Source organism: Tachyglossus aculeatus, chromosome 5 (assembly GCF_015852505.1).
Source record: "Tachyglossus aculeatus isolate mTacAcu1 chromosome 5, mTacAcu1.pri, whole genome shotgun sequence".
In the NCBI taxonomy this organism is placed as follows: domain Eukaryota; kingdom Metazoa; phylum Chordata; class Mammalia; order Monotremata; family Tachyglossidae; genus Tachyglossus; species Tachyglossus aculeatus.
In genome coordinates, this window is record NC_052070.1 from 64,681,681 (window position 1) to 64,702,166 (window position 20,486).

At 41.1% G+C, this 20,486-nt stretch overlaps 1 protein-coding gene across 1 annotated transcript in view; it reads right to left on the bottom strand.

Moving 5' to 3' along the window:
- Window positions 1-20,486, bottom strand: part of TRPM1 (transient receptor potential cation channel subfamily M member 1) — a 95,455-nt gene that overhangs the window by 36,975 nt on the left and 37,994 nt on the right. Inside the window, exons 17-25 of the mRNA XM_038747318.1 lie at window positions 19,489-19,662; window positions 17,535-17,669; window positions 15,780-15,830; window positions 13,512-13,652; window positions 12,254-12,283; window positions 10,177-10,469; window positions 6,786-7,014; window positions 3,606-3,728; window positions 2,938-3,069 (exon numbers count right to left, since the gene is read on the bottom strand). Coding sequence (XP_038603246.1) covers window positions 2,938-3,069; window positions 3,606-3,728; window positions 6,786-7,014; window positions 10,177-10,469; window positions 12,254-12,283; window positions 13,512-13,652; window positions 15,780-15,830; window positions 17,535-17,669; window positions 19,489-19,662 — 1,308 coding nt within the window. The remainder of the gene's footprint in view (window positions 1-2,937; window positions 3,070-3,605; window positions 3,729-6,785; window positions 7,015-10,176; window positions 10,470-12,253; window positions 12,284-13,511; window positions 13,653-15,779; window positions 15,831-17,534; window positions 17,670-19,488; window positions 19,663-20,486) is intronic.

Here is a 20,486-nt window from a genome sequence, read left to right on the forward strand (position 1 = left end):
AAATAAAATGACAGAGAAGCAGCGTGGCTCAGTGGAAAAAGCAGGGGCTTTGGAGTCAGAGGTCATGGGTTCAAATCCCGGCTCCACCACTTGTCAACTGTGTGACTTTGGGCAAGTCACTTAACTTCTCTGGGCCTCAGTTCCCTCATCTGTAAAATGGGGATGAAGACTGTGAGCCCCACGTGGGACAACCTGATCACCTTGTAAATTCCCCAGCACTTAGAACAGTGCTCTGCACATAGTAAGCACTTAATAAATGCCATTATTATTATTATTATTATAAGTACAGAAGTGCTTTCGGATTGGGAGGGGGGAAGAGCAAAGGAAGCAAGTGAGGAGGTCGCAGAAGGGAGTGAGAGGAGAGGAAAAGTGGGGCTTAGTCTGGGAAGGCCTCTTGGAGGAGATGTGCCTTCAATAAGGCTTTGAAGGTTGGGGGAGACTAAGTAATTGTCTGTCGGATTTGAGGAGGGAGGGTGCTCCCAGCCAGGGGCAGGATGTGGGCTTTGAAGAGAGTCTCTACATTGGTAGACTCTCTGCTACTGGCTGGACTGGTCCTGGGTCTGAAGGAGTAGCAGTTTTGTCACACTTCCCGCTAATCCTGGGCCTCTTCCCTTTGATCAGTCCTTTTGTTAACCCTGGACCAAGATCCCTGCTTCAGGGGCCTAGTGTACTAGTGTAGCAGCAGACGCAGTGTTTGCTCGGGGGTCTCTGCCTTCCTTCCAGCCCCCTCTAAATTTCACTTGAAACTTTTCTTCACCATATGCTACAAGTGTCCTCTTTAACCCTCTAGGGCAGGCGACTCGCCTTAAGCCTTGTTTGGCCACCTTCAAGTGACTGGTGGTCTTGACTCATTCAGTGCTTAGCATGTGCCAGGCACTCAGTTGGACTTAGTTCCTGTCCCACATGGAGCTCGCGATCTTCAGCCCCATTTTACAGATGAGGTAACAGAGGCACAAGAGAAGTTAAGTGATGTGCCCAAGGTCACACAGCAGACAACAGCAGACTAAGGAAGGTGACTCACCTTTGCCTTGCTAGGCCATCTCCAAGAGATTAGTGGTTCTGATTCTTTTTTTTTTCCTGAGGCCTTAGTGATAAGGTGGGGGTTAGCTGGCTAAGTCATTTTTTTAAAAAAATGGTATTTAATGGTATTTGTTAAGCGATTACTGTGGGCCTGGAACTGAGTCAGATTGGACACAGTCCTTGTCCCACATGGAACTCACATTCTCTATCCCCATTTTATTCAGTAAGGCAGTCAATCTTTCAGTCAGTCAGTCATGCTCTTTCTACCAGGCCATGCTACTTCTCATAAGTCTCCATGTGGCCGCTAAAAATTCCCGAGTTCTGATCCCTGGGTCACATCACTACGTTTAACTGCTGAAAACAAGGTTTTGAAATCATTGTTCCTTCAACTGGAATGGGAATATTTGTTATTTATGACATTATTAATAATAATAACGATGATATTTATTAAGTGCTTACTATGTGTTAAGCACTGTTCTAAGCATGGGGTAGATACAAGCTAATCAGGTTGGACACAGTCCCTGTCCCACATAAGGCTTACAGTCTCAATCCCCATTTTATGGATGAGGGAACTGAGGCACAGAGAAGTGAAGTTACTTGCCCATGGGCACACAGCAGACAAGTGATGGAGTCGGGATTAGAACCCATGACTTTCTGACTCTAGGCCCGTGCTCTATCCGCTGCACCTCACTGCTTCTGCTATTATTTATCTGAGACAGATGTGAGAGACAACCACAAACCATACAAGTGAAGCCTCCACTTACCCTTCTACCCAGTATGAAAAGGAAAGTGCTGCTTACTGATTTGCTTATAAGCAGCAATGAAGCAGCATGGCTCAGTGGAAAGATCCCGGGCTTTGGAGTCAGAGGTCATGGGTTCAAATCCCAACTCTGCCAACTGTCAGCTGTGTGACTTTAGACATGTCACTTAACTTCTCTGGGCCTCAGTTACCTCGTCTGTAAAATGGGGATTAAAACTGTGAGCCCTCCGTGGAACAACCTGATCATCTTGTAACCTCCCCAGCATTTAGAACAGTGCTTTGCACATAGTAAGCACTTAACAAATACCATTATCATTATTATTATTGCCATTGTATCCAACCCCAGCGCTTAATATAGTGCCTGCACCTAGTAAGTGCTTAACAAATACCATTATGATGATGATGATTACCTATGTTCAGCACTCAGTGGTGGGTCATATTCTGTTCAGTGAATGACAAACTTTGAAGTTCAGGTTGTAGCATTTGACATTAGATATACCAAGTTCTCGGATCAAAAAATATGAGAAGCCAGGCTAATTGAATTTAAAAGACCTCGGTTTTGAACCAAAGTGAGATTTTAAAAGACATTTTCCCCGGCATAATGGTCTTTTTTAAAAAAATGATATTTAAGTGCTTATTATGTGCCAGGCACTGTTCTCTAAGTGCTGGGGTAGATACAAGATAATTCATTCATTCATTCAATCATATTTATTGAGCGCTTACTGTGTGCAGAGCACTGTATTAAGCGCTTGGGAGGTACAAGCTGGCAACATATAGAAACCCAACAGTGGGCTCACAGTCTAGAAGGGGGAGACAGAGAACAAAACAAAACATATTAACAAAATAGAATAAATATGTACAAACAAAATAGAGTAATAAATACATACAAACATATGTACATAGTACAATCAGGTTAGACACAGCCCCTGTCCCACATAGGAATCTTAATTCCCATTTTAAAGACGAGGCATAGAGAAGTGAAGTGACTTGCTCAAGGTCACACAGAGGGCAAGTGGCAGAGCCAGGATTAGAACCCAGGTCCTTCTGATGCCCAGGCCCGTGCCCTACCCTCTAGATCATGCAGTTCCTCTAACACATCTAAATAACCATGACTAATAAGTGTGTTAAATATCAGTGGAGTTACTGGGATTTCTTACTGTATAAAACCAGAATTTGACAATTGGGGCATTATAGAATTCACAGATCTTCGTCCCAACAGGAATGCTCCTTTGTTTTTTGTTTCCGTTCTCTTCATCCCCCTTTCTTGAGCTAGTATCAGCATTGGCATCCTGAAAAGTAGAAAGTGGCATTCTGACTCCATTCGTGCATTTGTTCATTCAATCGTATTTATCGAACGCTTACTGTATGCAGAGCATTGTACTAAGCGCTTGGGAGAGTACAATACAACAATAAAAAGACATTCCCTGCCCACAACGAGCTTACAGCCTAGAGGGGGAGATGGCACTAATATAAATAAATAAATTACAGATATGTACATATATGCCGAGGGGCTGGGAAGGGGGGATGAACAAAGGGAGCAAGTCAGGATGACGCAGAAGGGAGTGGGAGGAGAGGAAAAGGGGGCTTAATCAGAAAAGATTTCTTCCACATTACTGTTAGGCATAAGATTCAACCAACCTTACAATAGTACTTTTTTTCAAACCATTAATGTACTAATTGGTAATAAAAAGATCCATTCACTCAGTGGCAAATTGCCATTCAATAAGTAAATGCTATGAAAAAATCTGAAATTGGGAGGATTACGATGATTTGCACTGGAGCTTTCTGGAAAGGCCTGAGTGTCACAGAAAGTTACAGTACTAACCGCATTCTCCTCTTCTTTCTCTTTACCCTCTTCCTTTTCTTTGGAAGTCTGATAAGAGAAGTCATCGTAAGTACGGAATTCCAAGAACAGGATGGTGGGAGGGAATATAATTCCCATTATAACCTGAAAATCAATCAATCGATCAGTCAGTCAGTGATATTCATCGAACACTTAATGTATGCACAGCATTGTACTAAGCACTTGAGAGAGTACAATATAATGGAGCTGGGAGATATGATTCCTGCCCATAAGGAGCTTACCATCTAAAAGAGGAGGAAAATAAGTTAAAGGTAAATTTACTTAAATTACTTACATCTTTTTGCTGCTTTTTTCTTAAACAAAACTCATTCAGAATTACTAGACACTCTGCAACTTTCCAAATGACACAGATTCAGACTCAGATTAAGCATTTATTGTTATATTATACTTTCCCAAACACTTAGTACAGTACTTTGCACACAGTAAGTGCCCAATAAATACGACTGAAGGAATGAATGATTGCGGGGCTGGAGTTGGGATGGTCTAAGCCATAAAGGAGAGGCGCAGGGAATGGAAAGAAGGGGGCTTGAGGAGCGTAAATTCCCTTTTCTGTTGCTTGCACTGTTGCTCTCCTACTTCTGAGGCAAGGTCACCTTCTGAGCTAACTGACTCTGGGCCAAGTTAGAGAGAAATGAGACTCTGGCTTTGAATCAGGCAGAAAAGTGGCAGGGCAGAGGAAACAGAGGAAATTCTGGGAGTCTCTTGGCCCAACGCAATTGATGCAATACAAGGACGCGAATGAGCAGTTGCCCCCCCAGGGAATCTGGTGATGCAGGGCCTTGGCGCAGTTTCTCCATTGCATGAGTGTTAATACAGCGCTGGATCACCGGGAAGTTGTTATCGGAACATGTGCACGCTTGCCTCAGCTTGTTGCGGCTTTATGTGGATTGCTTGATGGAATTATAGAGGGTTCAGTGAAGGGTTTTGGAAAACACTAAGCTGGAAAGCCAAGGACATTCAGTGAAATTGCAGATCAGCTAGATATCCAAATGGAATGATAAAATTAGCACAACCTGGAATGGCAGGCCAATGGTAGTTTGGTTGGCCAAACATATTTATTGAGCTCTTAATGTGTGATGAGCACCATACTAAGCGTTGGGGAGAGAGCAATATAACAGTAAAGGGGTATAATATCTGCCCACAACAAGCTTATAGTCTAAAGGTAAGAGAAGAGAAATGGAAAGGTTGTTTGAGAAAACAGGACATTTTAGGAAGACAAATTCTATGATACACGGCAAGGGAAGGATTTAGCTAGCCACAGCCCAGGAAACAAATAAGTATCATACTTTAAAGAAATCCCATCAGCTGGAGTGCATTCTGACTCCATCCTATATATTTAAAGTAGTCTTCCCTTCATTTAAGTCAGTGTCTTGAATTCTTCAAGTTTGGTCTTCACTTAACTACTGTTCTTTTATCTCAAATCACCTGTCACATCTAATAGGAATCAAATCCATAGTAATAATAATAATAATGACATTTATTAAGTGCTTACTATGTGCAAAGTACTGTTCTAAGCGCTAGGGAGGTTACAAGGTGATCAGGTTGTCCCACGGGGGGTTCACAGTCTTCATCCCCATTTTACAGATGAGGGAACTGAGGCCCGGAGAAGTGAAGTGACTTGCCCAAAGTCACACAGCTGACAATTGGCGGAGCTGGGATTTGAACCCCTGACACTCCAAAGCCCGTGCTCTTTCCACTGAGCCACACTGCCTTCTCAGACTTTAGGAAGTTAGGCAAAATCTAATGTTCTTTGTTTTAGTCTTTTGCTATTCGGAATAGTGAGAACTATGTTTATCTACTATTAACCGAAGAGTTTGGCTGGAGCGATATTCAAAAACCATAACCCCACTCCTCAAGAAACTCCAGTGGTTGCCCATCCATCCTCACATTAAAGAAAAACTCCTTACTATTTTGGCTTTAAATCACTCAATCACCTTGCCCCTTCCTACGTAAGCTCGCTACTCTCCTACTACAACCCAGCCCACGCACTTCACTCCTCTAACACTAACCTTCTCACTGTGCCTCAGTCACATCTATCTTGACAGGGAAGCAGCGTGGCTCAGTAGAAAGAGCCCGGGGTTTGGAGTCAGAGGTCATGGGTTCAAACTCCGGCTCCACCAATTGTCAGTTGCGTGACTCTGGGCAAGTCACTTAACTTCTCTGGGCCTCAGTTACCTCATCTGTAAAACGGGGATTAAAAACTGTGAGCCCCCCGTAGGACAACCTGATCACCTTGTAACCTCCCCAGCGCTTAGAACAGTGCTTTGCACATAGTAAGCACTTAATAAATACCATCGTTATTATTATTATTATTATTGCCACTGACCTCTTGCCCCCATCCTGCTTCTAGCCTGGACCGTCCTCCCTCCTCATAGCTGACATTCAATTACTCTACCCCGCTTCAAAGTCTTACTGAATACAACTCTCCTCCAAGATGCCTCCCTACTAAGCCCTCTTTTTCACTTCTCCCATTCCCTTCTGCATTGCCCTGACTTGCTCCTTTTACTCATCTCAGCTTCCAGCCCCACAACACTAGTGTACACATCTGTGATTTATTTATTTATAATAACATCTGGCTCCCTCTCTCGATTGTAAGCTCGCTATGGGCAGGGAATGTGGCAGTTTATTGTTATATTGTACTCTCCCAAGCACTTAGTACAGTGCTTTGAATACAGTGGGCTCAATAAATATGATTGAATGAATGAACAAATGGGGTAACTAACTTTTTGCGGTTTATTAGCATTTGCCTCCATGGCATCGTTGTTTGATCATCATTGTGTTGCATCTGTGTCTAATTAGCTCAACCCATTTTGTGGAGAAGGAATTTTCATGTAATTGTTCAGACTCACAACACGAGGAATCCTCTCATTAAAGAAAAACTCCCATAGTTCAGGAATCTCACCCACAGAAACCTTCAGTCTTTCAGGGACTTCAACCATGACATAACCTGGAGTGCCATGGCTAAGTTCCTAGGTCATACAGAAATCTCTGCTTTGTGACCTTGGGCAAGTCACTTAACTTTTCTGTGCTTTGGTTACCTCATCTGTAAAGCGACATCGTGACTATGTCCAATCTGATTAGCTTGTATCTACCCCAGCACTTAGAACAAGTTCCATAATTTGCAATCACAATAAAAAATACCTTAAGGCCTGAGTTTTTCCTCATACGTAGTCTTCCCATCCACATGTCTGTTAATAACATCTGACTACACGTGTGAGCTATGAAGTCCCGGTGTTTGGCTGCCACAGCTAATTTTAGGCAAGTGGAATTGCTCCAGTTTTTAAGTTCATAGGTCAGGAGTTTCATGGCAATTTGTTCATCGTGCTTATAGGACTGGTCTAACAACTCAACAGCCAGTTGGCCAAAGTCCCTGAGAATGTGAAAATTGGGTTATTGTTAAAACTGTGATAAAAATCTCAGCAGCCATAAGTTATGATTCTGATACTCTAACTCTTTGGTTTCAAATAGAACACTTATGTCCTAGCATATTCAAAACACCTTTTATAGACTGTAAACTCATTCTCTAGACTGCAAACTCGTTTTGGGCATGAATGTGTCTTTGTATTGTTGTATTGTACTCTGCCAAGTGCTTAGTATAGTGCTCTGCACACAGTAAGTACTCAATAAATATGATTGAATCAATGAATGAATTCGTGTTAGAAATCTGAAAAACTGGTATTGCAGATATGAATAAAAAATGTTCCAAAATACAGATGAACCAAGGCTGCTTCATTTTAATATGAAAACATCCCTAAAATACTAAAAAAAATCAATCAATTCCCTAACCCTCTAAGTTCTTCTGATAATTCAGAAGTATGTCAAATATTGCAAGAACTAAATAACTAAATTTTTTAAATTGTTCATATCTCTAGAGCACCAGAGGATTTACAATACTTAAGGGATAGGGACCATATCTGGCCTGATTAACTTGTATCTATCCTAGTGCTTGACACATAGTAAGTACTTAACAAATGCCCTAAAAAAAGAAAGAGGACAACAGTTCATGGCCCCTAAAAGAGAGGGTTGAAAAATGTTAAATGATAAATATTATCACCATCATGACTAGTTTTGGAGAGCCTATTGTGTACAGAGTATGTTTATTTAAGGTTGAAAATGAATCCCTGTTCTCAAGAAATTTAGAATCTGAAAGGCAAACATAAATTACAAGCATATAAAAGGAAGAAGAGTAAAAGCACTGATGCAGTTAATAAAAACAAAAGCCTGTAGAACATTAATAAATAAATGGAATTAATAGCATGAGTGCCTTGGGGATGACAGGATGTCATAACCAGAAAGGCAAGGATTAGTGGGGAAATGATTCCTGGAGCGGGTGGTCTTTAAGCAGAGCTTTAAGGTGGGCATGGACATGGCTTGGTGCACGTGAGGAGGGGAAGAATTCCATGCATAGGGAAGGGTTGGGAAAATAAGTCAAAGATGGGAGATTAGGAAGCTCGATGCCACTAAAATGTCTACCAAATCTGTTTTATTGAGTCTCCTAAGAATTCATTCATTCATTTAATTGTATTTATTGAGCTCTTCCTGTGTGCAGAGCACTGTACTAAGCGCTTGGAAAGTACAAATTTAATACAGTGCTCTGCACACAGTAAGCATTAAATAAATATGATTAATTGATAGGCTGATTGCCAGGAGTAGGAAACCTCTGCCCCAGAAGTTACATATATATAATAATAATAATAATAATAATGACATTTATTAAGTGCTTACTATGTGCAAAGCACTGTTCTAAGCGCTGGGGAGGTGACAAGGTGATCAGGTTGTCCCACGGGGGGCTCACAGTCTTAATCCCCATTTTACAGATGAGGTAACTGAGGCACAGAGAAGTTAAATGACTTGCCCAAAGTCACACAGCTGACAATTGGCGGAGTAGGGATTTGAACCCATGACTTCTGACTCCAAAGCCCAGGCTCTTTCCACTGAGCCACGCTGCTTCGCCATGGCTCTTCTTGGAATCAAAAATGGCTTTGGGGCTAGGCACCCATCCACTGACTCGATGCTGTGAGTTTAGCCTCCACAGAAAAAAGTTATGTAAGAAACTGGGCAAGAAGTAGCTGCCCACCCCAACTGTTTGATTCAGAAAGTGGCCAAAGGGAGCTACAGTGGCACCATTAACATATGCCACCAAATAGCAGGGTGAGCTCTGAATGGCATTTTAGGAAGATGGTCTGGGCAGCAGATCATATTTTAGGCTGAAGAAGGAAGAGGCTGGAGGCAGGGAGACCAGAAGTGAGGCTGAGAAGGGACGAAGTTGTGAATCGGGGTGGTAGCAGGAAGGCTGGAGAAAATGGAGCGGACCTAGAAAATACCGTGAAGAAAAAAAAAAACAGATTTTGAGAGGTGAAAGAAATAGAGAATCAGACTGTCAGTTGTATTTGTTGAGCACTTCCTGTGTGCAGAGCAATAGAGAAGGCAGACTGTCAGTTATATTTGTTGAGCACTTCCTGTGTGCAGAGCACTGTACAAGTGTTTGGAAGAGTTCAATATAGCGATAAACAGACACATTCCTTGCCCATAATGAGTTTACAGATGACCCCAAGATTGCAGACTTCAGGGACAGGGATGACAGTGGTATTGTTGACCCTGATGAGCAGCAGTGTGGGCTAATGGAAAGAGCCTGGGCTTGGGACTCAGAGGACCTGAGTTCTGATCCCGGCTCTGCCACTTGTCTGCTGTATGACCTTGGAAAAAATCACTTAATTTCTCCCTGCCTCAGTTCCCTAATCTGTAAAATGAAGATTAAATCCTACTCTCTCCTACTTAGACTATGACCCTTTTGTGGTACAGTGACTGTGTCCAACCTGAGGAACTTGTTTCTACCCCAGTACTTAGTACAGTGCTTGGCATATAATAAGCACTTAGCGCTTAGTACAGTGCTCTGCACACAGTAAGTGCTCAATAAATACGATTGATTGATTGATTGATTAAGTACTATTATTATTACTGAGTAAGTTACAAAAATGTGTGGGTTTAGGAGGGAAAATGAGTAGTTCAGTTTTTGCCATTTGAAATGTAAGTCACAGGAAGGTGTCCAACAACTCAATAGCTAGTAGGAGGAAATTCAAGATGCTAAAACACATAAAAGGTTGGGCAGATTTAGGGTCGTTTTCAGAGAGAAGGAAGCTAAAATGCTGTGAGTGGGTGCTCTCTATCAGAGAATGATTGGAAGCTGAATTTATGTCAGATTTCTTACTTTTTCAGTCAGGTAAAATTTAGTGTTCTCCTATACATTCCTGTAGATTTCTGACTATTTAGATGCCATTTCATCTTAAAATTTCTTAAATTCATCTTGGAAAATCGCTTTGAAAAATATTTGTGTGAGAAACAAAAAGCCAACAAAAATCTGACAGTATAAAAATGTTGCATAAAATAGGGACAATGAAGGAAAATCATAGAAAACATAAACTCTGATGAAGTAAAGGACTAATTAGAGAGCTTAAGCAAGGAACTATGCCTGTGAGAAACTTACTTTGCTCTAAATGTAATTTGGAGAAAATAGAAGAACACAAATACTCACTTGGAATTGTTGTCCAAATCTTGAGAGATATCATCTACCAGCTCACTCTCCGAAGATTCTTGAGCCATGGATTTGTAGAGTTTACAAGCCACTAGGGCCTTGGCCATGGCCTCTTCCCCTCGTTGCCACAGGAAGAGTGCCATTTTTTGACGTTTCATCAGCACTGCCCAAACCATCAACTCATGGAAAGGGTACTGGAAACGACTGACCGCGGGATCGTCTAGATCAATGTCAACCTCTTCTTCCTTTTTCTTCTTCTTCTTTCTCTTCCCTTTTGCGGGAGGCTCATCGTCCTAAGGAAATAAAACATAACTCTCAAGGAAGAGTCCAACTTCTGGATTTAACCAACAGATCTTCTCTTAATTCCCGAAGAAAACCGTGAAATGCCCCACTATTTTCAGTAATTTTTCTGACGGGTAACAGTTAACTTGCAGTTCTGTGGGTTGCTTCTCCTGAAAGAAAAGGATGTACCTAATAGGAACATAATTGAAAGCTTGAACCCGAGTCCCCGTATTTGGAAAGTTCAGATTGCGTGGGCTAATGCTGTCATCAACTAGAATTTAGAGAGGGCAGTGTCACTGTTCAATATCGCACAGTTGGACTTCCACGCTCTTCAAAATAGAGAAGTCACATCATCATCATTTAAACAACAGCATGATAGAAATAATATTTTCAAACAGTATTTATTTCTTCAGCAATAAGCAGAAAGTGTCACCAAGCCATCTCCTCAGACAAGGAGAGGGATCGTCTTAAACCGGCAAAGAGTTAAAGAAGGTATCATAGTCTTCAGTAATAGGTAAAACACTGAAGGGGCTTTTCACCTTTGCACAAGTTCTCTCCTCTCCTGAATGCAGTACAAACAGAAGGTGTAACCCATAAATAAATTATGAGGGTAGGTCACAACTACAGGAACACTGGAGGTTTTGAAGGGAGGTAATGACAATGGAGCAGGATCCTAAAGGGAGAAAAGTCATGGTATGGAAAATTAGGGTTAACTCAACATGGGAAGAGCAGTGAAAATATACAGCTACTGTGTTGAGAATTTACAGTATTTTATTCAAATCGAATTTCCATTTCTTGACTGCTGATCATATTGCTTGTCCCATTACCCATGGGGTGGAAGTGTAAGGGTTTGAACAGCCCTAGTTGTATCCCCAGGATAGAATTCCTAAAGCACCTGCTTTCTCACTGTTTGTTTATTTTTCAATGGTTTTTGTTAAGTGCTTATTATGTTCCAGGCACTGTACTAAGTTCCGGGGTAGATACAAAGTTGGACATAGTCTGTAGCACATATGGGACTCACAGTTTTAATCTCCATTTTCCAGATGAGGTAACTGAGGCACAGAGAAGTTAAGTGACTTGTCCAAGGTCACACAGCAAACAGGAGAGAAGTGGCAGAGCTGGAATTACAATCCAGGTCTCCTGATTCCCAAGCCCATGCTCCATTAGACCACGCTGTTCCCTATGTTTGCATTTCAGTTTCACAATTTTAGAACTTCTCATCATTCCTATTTTCTAACAATATCAAAACAGTTCCGTGGAGAAGTGAACAGTTCCTAGAATAGTGTTCTGTGATTAAAAAAAAGTTTAAATTACATGGAAAAGCTGAAAAATACAGCTGAACGATGTTGCTCAAAAGCATTAGAAAAGCACTCCTTTCTCTAGTCCTCCCCTGCTTGAAGAGATTTTTTTTTTTACCACTTTCACTACTTAAAATATTTATCTCATATATTGGCCCCAGATTGTCCACTCAGGTTAATGGGAAGTGAGACAAGAATTTGGATTTTAGATGTCTGAAATATTTCCATCTATAGCTTTACTTTCATCATAATAATTGCAAGATATTTATGTTCATACTCTTATGCAACTGAGCAGTAACATCTGGTTATAAATTTTCCAAGTAGAATATGGGATGGTTTAAACTGGTACGGAACAAATAGTGTTTCAAAGCTATTTAGAAAAATGGGAATTTCTAGTTACATATGTAATTTAACATTAAGCAAATGTAAAATTTAAGAAACCGAGGTTGGACATAGGTATTTTAATTAACTACATAGTCATGGAAATGTCAACTTACCTCCATTCCTAAAAGTTTAAGGGCTTTTGGCTACATTAAAACAAACAAAAAAACCTCAGTTAGATGTGATCCAAATTATCTTCTGATTCATTCAGTATTTTCTTTAAATGAACAAACTCATATTTTAATTTATGTGACTAGAAATGTTTGGGAGAGATTTGGCCTAGAAAATGGACATTTCATTTCATGTACCCATTTTGTTGGCATGTCAAAGGAAGAAAATATTTTAGATTTTCATGTTCTTTCAGATTGCAACTGGCTTCATTTCAGGCAGGGTGATAGTCTGTGAGGAAATAAAGGTTCTTGAAAATATGGATGAAAATGCAGTGATGTAAAAATCTGAGCGAGACATGTCCTATGGGCATTATTAAACATTTATAACTGCCTCTGAAAAAAGCCATCTTTCTGAACAAAGTAAATACCATGAAGGGAAAGCTTTCAAACCACTGTTTTTCCTGTAGATAAATAAATAAATTTAAATATATTTCATGGGTTCATCCTGACAAGTTCTGAATATTAAAATCATTATAGACATAAAATATAAAGAATGTTTTGAGGTATAGAAGAACCAAATATGAATAGTGACCAAGAATGTTTTAAATATTATTTTAAACAGGTTATTCATATAGGAGTTTCCCTTCAATATAGATTTATAGGGAATTGTGGGTTTTCTATAGATTAATAAAACTCAAAAAACTACACCTTTACCCCGAAAGAAGAGACTGAACCAACATATAGCAGATATTTACTTGAGGTAGAATCATAGAGGAACTAGAACCATAAATGAACCTGTCCCTTTTTAATTAATTTTTATATGTTGATCATCATAAGGATACACTGTAAACCTGTAAACACACAGACACACACACACACACACACACACACACTAAATCAATCAATCAATCAATCAATCAATTTTCAGGTCCAACTGCATCCTAACAATTTTGAAGAACTCCATAATTTTTCAAATTATCATCAAAAGTTATTAAACTGGAGCCAAGCCCAGATGTTAAACATTGATTAAATTTTCTTAAGAATTCTGTTGTGGGCAGGGAACATGTCCGCCAGCTCTGTTTCATCATACGCTCCCAAGCATTTAAGTGCTCTGCACATAGAAAACAATCAATGCCACTGATGATAATGATTGATGATTTCATGATTCAAGAGGCATTATATCTAAGGACAACATTAGCATTCAGCAAATGAACAAGTTTAACATCAACTGGGCAAAGCTCAATCTCTAGCTTTTTTTCTTTACCCTCTTGGGTCCAAATAAATTGTTGTAAAGAGTCCGAAAGCTTTTCCGAGTATAGTTGCAGCGATAGGCTCCTCCCATGAGGTACTCCAGTACAAGACCTATGTCTATTAGGCTGATATGGTAATCAGGTGGAAGATTCCCCTGTGAAACGTAAAGGGTTATTTTAGAAACGGAAGCAATACGTGGCATTTCGGAATCAACGGCTCACTAAGATTAAAGCCAACTTTGGGAGGAGCCAGATAAGGAACAGCAAGTACTCACAGCCGACCCCTCAGCCATGTCCTGCCTCTGGCCTGGAGCTCCATCCCTCCTCAAATCTGACAGACAGTTACTCTCCTTCCACCTTCAAAGTCTTATTGAAGGCCCACCTCCTCCAAGAGGCCTTACTTGACTAAGCCCCTCTTTCCTCTTCTCCCACTCCCTTCTGCATTGCCCTGACTTGCTCCCTTTGTTCATCCCCACTCCCAACCCCACAAAACATACGTACATATCTGTAATTTATTTATATTAATGTCTGTCTCCCACTCTAGACTGCAATCTCGTTGTGGGCAGGGAACGCGTCTGTTTGTTGTTATATTATCCTCTCTCAAGCACTTAGAACAGTGCTCTGCACACAGAAAGTGCTCAATCAATCAATCAATCAATCGATCGTATTTATTGCTCAATAAATACAACTGAATGAATGAATATATTGAAAGACAGAAAGGAATAATCTGGCCACAGAAAATGGAATGAACATTTGCTATTAGAAGAAAGTCATGTTTTCCTTTGTGGTCTGTTGAAGATCAGTTTTGTACCCAAATATGTATTTCAGTGCTCTAAAATTGGCTTCTGGCAGATTTGTTTTAATAGGCTGACGTGGCCACAGGACTTTATTTATGCCAACAGGGAAGTAGTTTTCTTTGTTTTGGACAAATTAGCTATTTCTAATTATCTTTTCCTAAGTAGGCCACAGTGTTTATTCCTTGATTAATTTCCTGTAGCCAGAAGGAAAACAATAACCCGAGATTGTCTATAAAGAGTGTACTGACACATAAACTTGTTTCTCTTAAAATGTCTTCAGATTTTGTATTCAATGTCTAGTTTTCTTCCTCTTAGTGCTTTCTGTTATTTACAGCCTGACTTCTATAATCAGATATGGGTTAAATTGTAGTTTGAACCTGAAAATAAGAAACGTCTATAATCTGAATTATTATTCTGATAGTCAGGTTTAATCCGGCAGTAATAATCTAAGGCTCTTGATTGAAAAGTCTCCCTTTTGTAATTTTCATTCTTAACCCTCTAAAGGCATATAACCTAAAAAAAAGCACTCATCTAAGCAAGGACTCTCATGACTAGGGGGTCTACTCTATTCAAACAGATCATTCCCACGTTAATCCAATTGAATTCTAACCTGTCACTGTGGGCGAGCATGCCTGGAGGAGAGATAGGAGGAAGAAAAGGAGATAAACACACAATCGTGGAACATAATGAAAATGAAAAATGGTAATGTTCCCGGGGAGGAAAATGATGTCAAGTGAGAGGACACAAAATTAACCTCAGCTGCAGATCACAGTGCAAAGATTATTGGCCATTGACATCTAGGGAAACCACATTTTTGGCAGGAAGGATCTAGCTGTGATTAGTGGTGATCCTCATGCACGGGAACTTTATTACATTATATTTTTCCCCACTGATTTCTGAAGGCTCCTTTAATGTGAAAAGGAACCCTGATTCCTTACCAATTATGACCCCATACTGTCTCCTCCCACACTCTGTGACCTCAGCTCTCAGGATGTCCTTTGGCCATCCAGAGCCTTTGGTGGGATTATATAATAATAATAATAATAAGAATGGCATTTATTAAGCGCTTACTATGTGCAAAGCACTGTTCTAAGCGCTGGGGCGGTTACAAGGCAATTAGGTTGTCCCATGTAGGGCTCACAGTCTTAATCCCCATTTTACATATGAGGGAACTGAGGCACAGAGAAGTTAAGTGACTTGTCCAAAGTCACACAGCTGACAATTGGTGGGGCCGGCTTTTGAACCCATGACTTCTGACTCCAAAGCCCAGGTTCTTTCCACTGAGCCACTCTGATTATACCTCTTAGCCCTCCTTTAGCCACCCTTCATCCAATTCCCTCCTTACTCCCCATCTCCTGCATTGCTTTAAAAGCTTCCACACCTCTGTTCTAGGGCACCAACTCTTTTTCAACCCTTCAGTTTAAATGCGGTTTCTGTCTTGCTCAAAGAAGAGAGCAAGTCAAGAGGCGAAATCATGAGACTCACCTTTTTCACATCCCTCACCAATAAATGAAGCGTATTTGGCGGGCCCAGCCTCTGAAAAAAGAACCATCCAACCATCTTTAGTATTTTTACTCTCTGTTTTCATTATTGACCCCTCAGAAAATAAAGTTACTACAGTTTCTACTAATGAATTCCATCTCAATTCCTACCTCTGCAGCATCAAAGTAGCTTCTGCCCAACTGTTTTGAACACTAAATTCTAGATTTGACTGATGTAGAGTAACTGTTGAGGCCTTAGAAAATGACCATAAAACAGATGGTCCAATCAATCAATCATTCATTCACTCGTATTTATCAAGCACTTATTGTAATAATTTTGGTATTTGTTAAGCGCCTACTATGTGCCAAGCACTGTTCTTAGTGCTGGGGAAGATACAAGGTAATCAGGTTGTCCCACACGGGGCTCACAGTCTTAATCCCCATTTTCCAGATGAGGTAACTGAGGCACAGAGAAGTTAAGTGGCTTATCCAAAGTCACACAGCTGATAAGTGGCAGAGCTGGGATTAGAACCCATGACCTCTGACTCCAGAAGCCCGCACTCTTTCCACTGAGCAGCTCTTCTCTTATTGTGTGCAGAACACTGTACTAAGCCTTTAGGAGAGTACAATACAACAATAAACAGACACATTCCCTGCCCACAGTGAGCTTACAACTTGTGGGGGGAGACAGACATTAATATAAATAAAATTACAGATATGTACCTAAGTGTCATGGGGGATGAATCAAGGGAGGATGAATGAGTCAGAGCTGAAACTAGAACCCAAGTCTCCTGGCACCAAGATCTTTTCTCTAGAATCCCTGCTATAGCAGCTTCTGCTAGAAGCTTCTGGTAAGCTTCTTGAGGGCAAGGATCATGTCCACAAACTGCATTGTATCCTCTCGAGGGCTACACAAAGTAAACACTTAATAAATACCATCGTTTTATTTATTGATTGAATAATTCCCCCATCTCCATCTCTAAAGAAACAGCAGAGCATAGGACCTGGGTTCTAATCCCCACTCTACCACTTGTCTGCTGTGTGACCTTGGGCAAGACTTAACTTCTCTGTGCCTCAGTCCCCTCATCTGCCAAATGGGGATTCCATACCTGTTCTCCCTCCTTCTTACACTGTGAGCCCCAAGTGGGATCTGTTTATCTTGTACCTACCCCAGTGCTTGGCACATAGTAAGCGCTTTATGGAAACTACAGTTATCATGATCATTATTCACCGGGAAGAGTTGTAAATGGCTCTCAACAGGTTCCTTAAGATGAATAAGTGGCCCACCGGCAAAAATAGTTGCCCTCCCCTGCTGTGCAGTGTAGCTTAGTGGATAGAGCATGATCCTGAGAGTCAGAAGGACCTATGTTCTAATCCTTGTTCCCCTACCTGTCTGCTGTGTGACCTTGGGCAAGTCACTTCACTTCTCTGGGCCTCAGTTACCTCATCTGTAAAATGGGAATTAAGATTGTGTCTTCTAGACTGTGAGCCCTCTGTTGAGTAGGGACCTTCTCTATATGTTGCCAACTTGTATTTCCCAAGTGCTTAGTACAGTGCTCTGCACACAGTAAGTGCTCAATAAATATGATTGAATGAATGAATGAATGAATGGTGCGCTCATTTGGGGACAGGGACTGTGTCCAACCCGATTAACTTGTATATACCTCAGTGATTAGAACAGTGCTTGGCACATAGTAAGTGCTTAACAAGTACCATAATTATTTTTAATTATTATTATTAGTGCATTTCTTGCACTCACCGTGTTATAAAGTTCTTCCAGTCGGGGAATAGTGAGAAAGTGCTGCATGTTCACTCCGTTTTCAATCAAAAGTTTCACGAAGTCCACCCGATCCAAAACCAAAGCATCCAACATAGCTTGTTCCAAGGAATTCACCTTTAAGAGCAAAGGAAGGCAGCGACTCAAGACAGTCAAGAAAATACTTGGCAAACAAATCTATCTTTGGTTGGAAAAATTTCTCTTGCCTAATATCCTAAATTTTAATGTGTGAACTCAATTGCCTCAGCAGCACGTGAATCTTTTTGCCAGTGCTCAAAAGTGAACAAGGAAAAATCTGATAATCAGGTACTCTGTCTCCAAACATGTACAGAAATCTTTGCTAGAAAGGGTGTCTCAAATTGGTATATACTGGGAAGACAGCGTTTATCTTGTTCCTGCAGAGAAGTGCATAAAGTATAGGAATACAAATCCCAATATTCCATCCACTGCTCAATGCATCCTCTGCACCTTGAATAGGAATGCGTATTTTTCCCAATCAGTCAAGAACTAATCAGTCTTTTTTTATTTTCCAAAATACACAAAAGCCAAGTCCGTCTCACTTTCTTGGCTTAGTTATATTTTTCCCAATCAGTCAAGAACTAATCAGTCTTTTTTTATTTTCCAAAATACACAAAAGCCAAGTCCGTCTCACTTTCTTGGCTTCGTTATATGAGCTTCCGTGAATTATCTGTCAGAGAAATGCAGTGAGGATGATTCTTGATTTATCAGAAACTCCTGTAAATGGAGGTGTGGATCAGTTAACACTCGGACTTATCATTTTCTCCAAGAAGTGTCAGGAGAGTTAAAGTCAGAAAGCCAACCTCTGGGGTTATTGAGAAGGCTATAAGGCCCTGGAGAGAGAGGCTCAAGCAATCAGAGTTTACTGCTCTGCACAGAGTAAGCGCTCAATAAGTACGATTGAATGAATGAATCAGACAACGCTGGAGGAGAGGGAGACAGTGAGAGCGTTCTCATAGCTGGCCTGCTCTCTCGCTCTCCTTCCTTAAGCTCCACTGAGCCCATTTGATCACTGCAAACTGCCACTTCTCCCATATCCCACTATCTCCACTCTCCATCGTTGGAGATTCCTTAGGCTGAATGTAATGATTCCCACTAATTATGGTACTTGTTAAGCGCCTACTATGTGCCAAGCGTGGTTCTAAGCATTGGGGTAGATACAAGTTAATCAGGTTTGCCACAGCCCATGTCCCATATGGGGGTCACAGTCTCGAGAAACAGCATGGCTCAGTGAAAAGAGCGCGGGCTTTGGAGTCAGTGGTCATGGGTTCACCTCTGCCAATTGTCAGCTGTGTGACTTTGGGAAAGTCACTTCACTTCTCTGTGTCTCAGTTTCTTCATCTGTAAAATGGGGATTAAGACTGTGAGCCCCCCTGTGGGACAACCTGATCACCTTGTATCCTCCCCAGTTCTTATAACAGTGCTTTGCACTAGTAAGCACTTAATAAATGCCATCATTATTAAAGTAGGACCAAGTGTTCCCCATTTTTAAGTTGAGGAAACCGAGGCACCGAGGAGTTAAGTGACCTGCCCAAAGTCACACAGCAGACACGTGATAGAGTCGGGATCAGAAATCAGGTCCTCTGATGCCCAGGCCCAAGTTTTAGCCACTGGGCCGTGCTGTTTCTCATTATTAAGACATTGCATGTCCATAATTCACATATTTATGTTAATGTCTGCCTCTCCTCTAGACTGCAAGCTTCTTGTGGGCAAGGAATATGTCTACCAACTCTTGTACTCTCCCAAGAGCTTAGTACCCCTTTCTGCACAGAGTAAGATCTCAATAAATATGAGTGATTGATTGCTTATACCAATAATTTCTGTGGAATAAAGAAAATGAGGGGAAGAGGCAAAGCAAGAACGTGGGAAAGAATAAGCAAGACAGAAAACACTGAAAGCAGAGAGTCTTAGGACATACCCAGTTCAGTAGTTCAATTTTCCGAGGGTCTGTTTCTTCTTCAGCTTCATCCTTTGCTTTTCCTCCTTTCTTTTTGCCTTTTCCTTTCCCTCGTACTCCTTTAGCTGGGGTTACTGGAGATTTTTTTTCCTTGTCTAATACTTTACCATCAGGAACTGCAAGGCTTCCTAAAGGCTGTATTTGACATATAGATATAAGTGGAGAAACAATATTAAGACTGACACTTCACCAGAAGCTGACACTTCACCAGAAGAAAACCTCTTGATTACCATGTCTTGGATTTGACTCGGGGGCACATGCTGGTAGTTTTTGTCAGGGAATGGTGGAGGACAAAACTCACTCTTGGCCTTGCAATACTGTGAGCCCATTCAGGGCAAAACTTGGGGGGTGGACTCCCTCCACCCCTGCACCCCAACTACAGGGACTGTGGTATTGCCCAGTTCCGAATCCTGCCCTGACAGGAAACCTCTCTGAGAAAAGGAGGATGTTTTGGGTTGCTTTTGGCCTGGGGTTCTCTGCATCCTGAATAGTTAGTGGGGACTAAGGTATTTTCCAAAAAGGTAGAATTTAAGGTGGAGCTTCCTTTTTTTTTTTTTTTGCTGGTGGGTGGGGGGATGTGCCATAATTTATTTTTTGAAGTACATCAGTTCCCTGACTAGGCCCTCATTTAGGGACTGTCTCTATATGTTGCCAACTTGAACTTCCCAAGCACTTAGTACAGTGCTCTGCACACAGTAAGCGCTCAATAAATACGATTGATTGATTGGTTGATTGATTCTAGTTCCATCTCTGCCACTGGCTTGCTAGGTGACCTTGGATAAATCAGAAAAATAACTGTAGCATTTATTAAGTGACTGGCCCAAAGTCACACAGCAGGTGAGTGGAAGAGTTTGGGATAAGAATCCTGGTCTTCTTACCCCCAGATCCCTGCTCTTTCCCTTAGGCCACTCTGCTCCTTTTTTAAATCAATTAACATCTATGGGCCTCAGTTTTCTCAT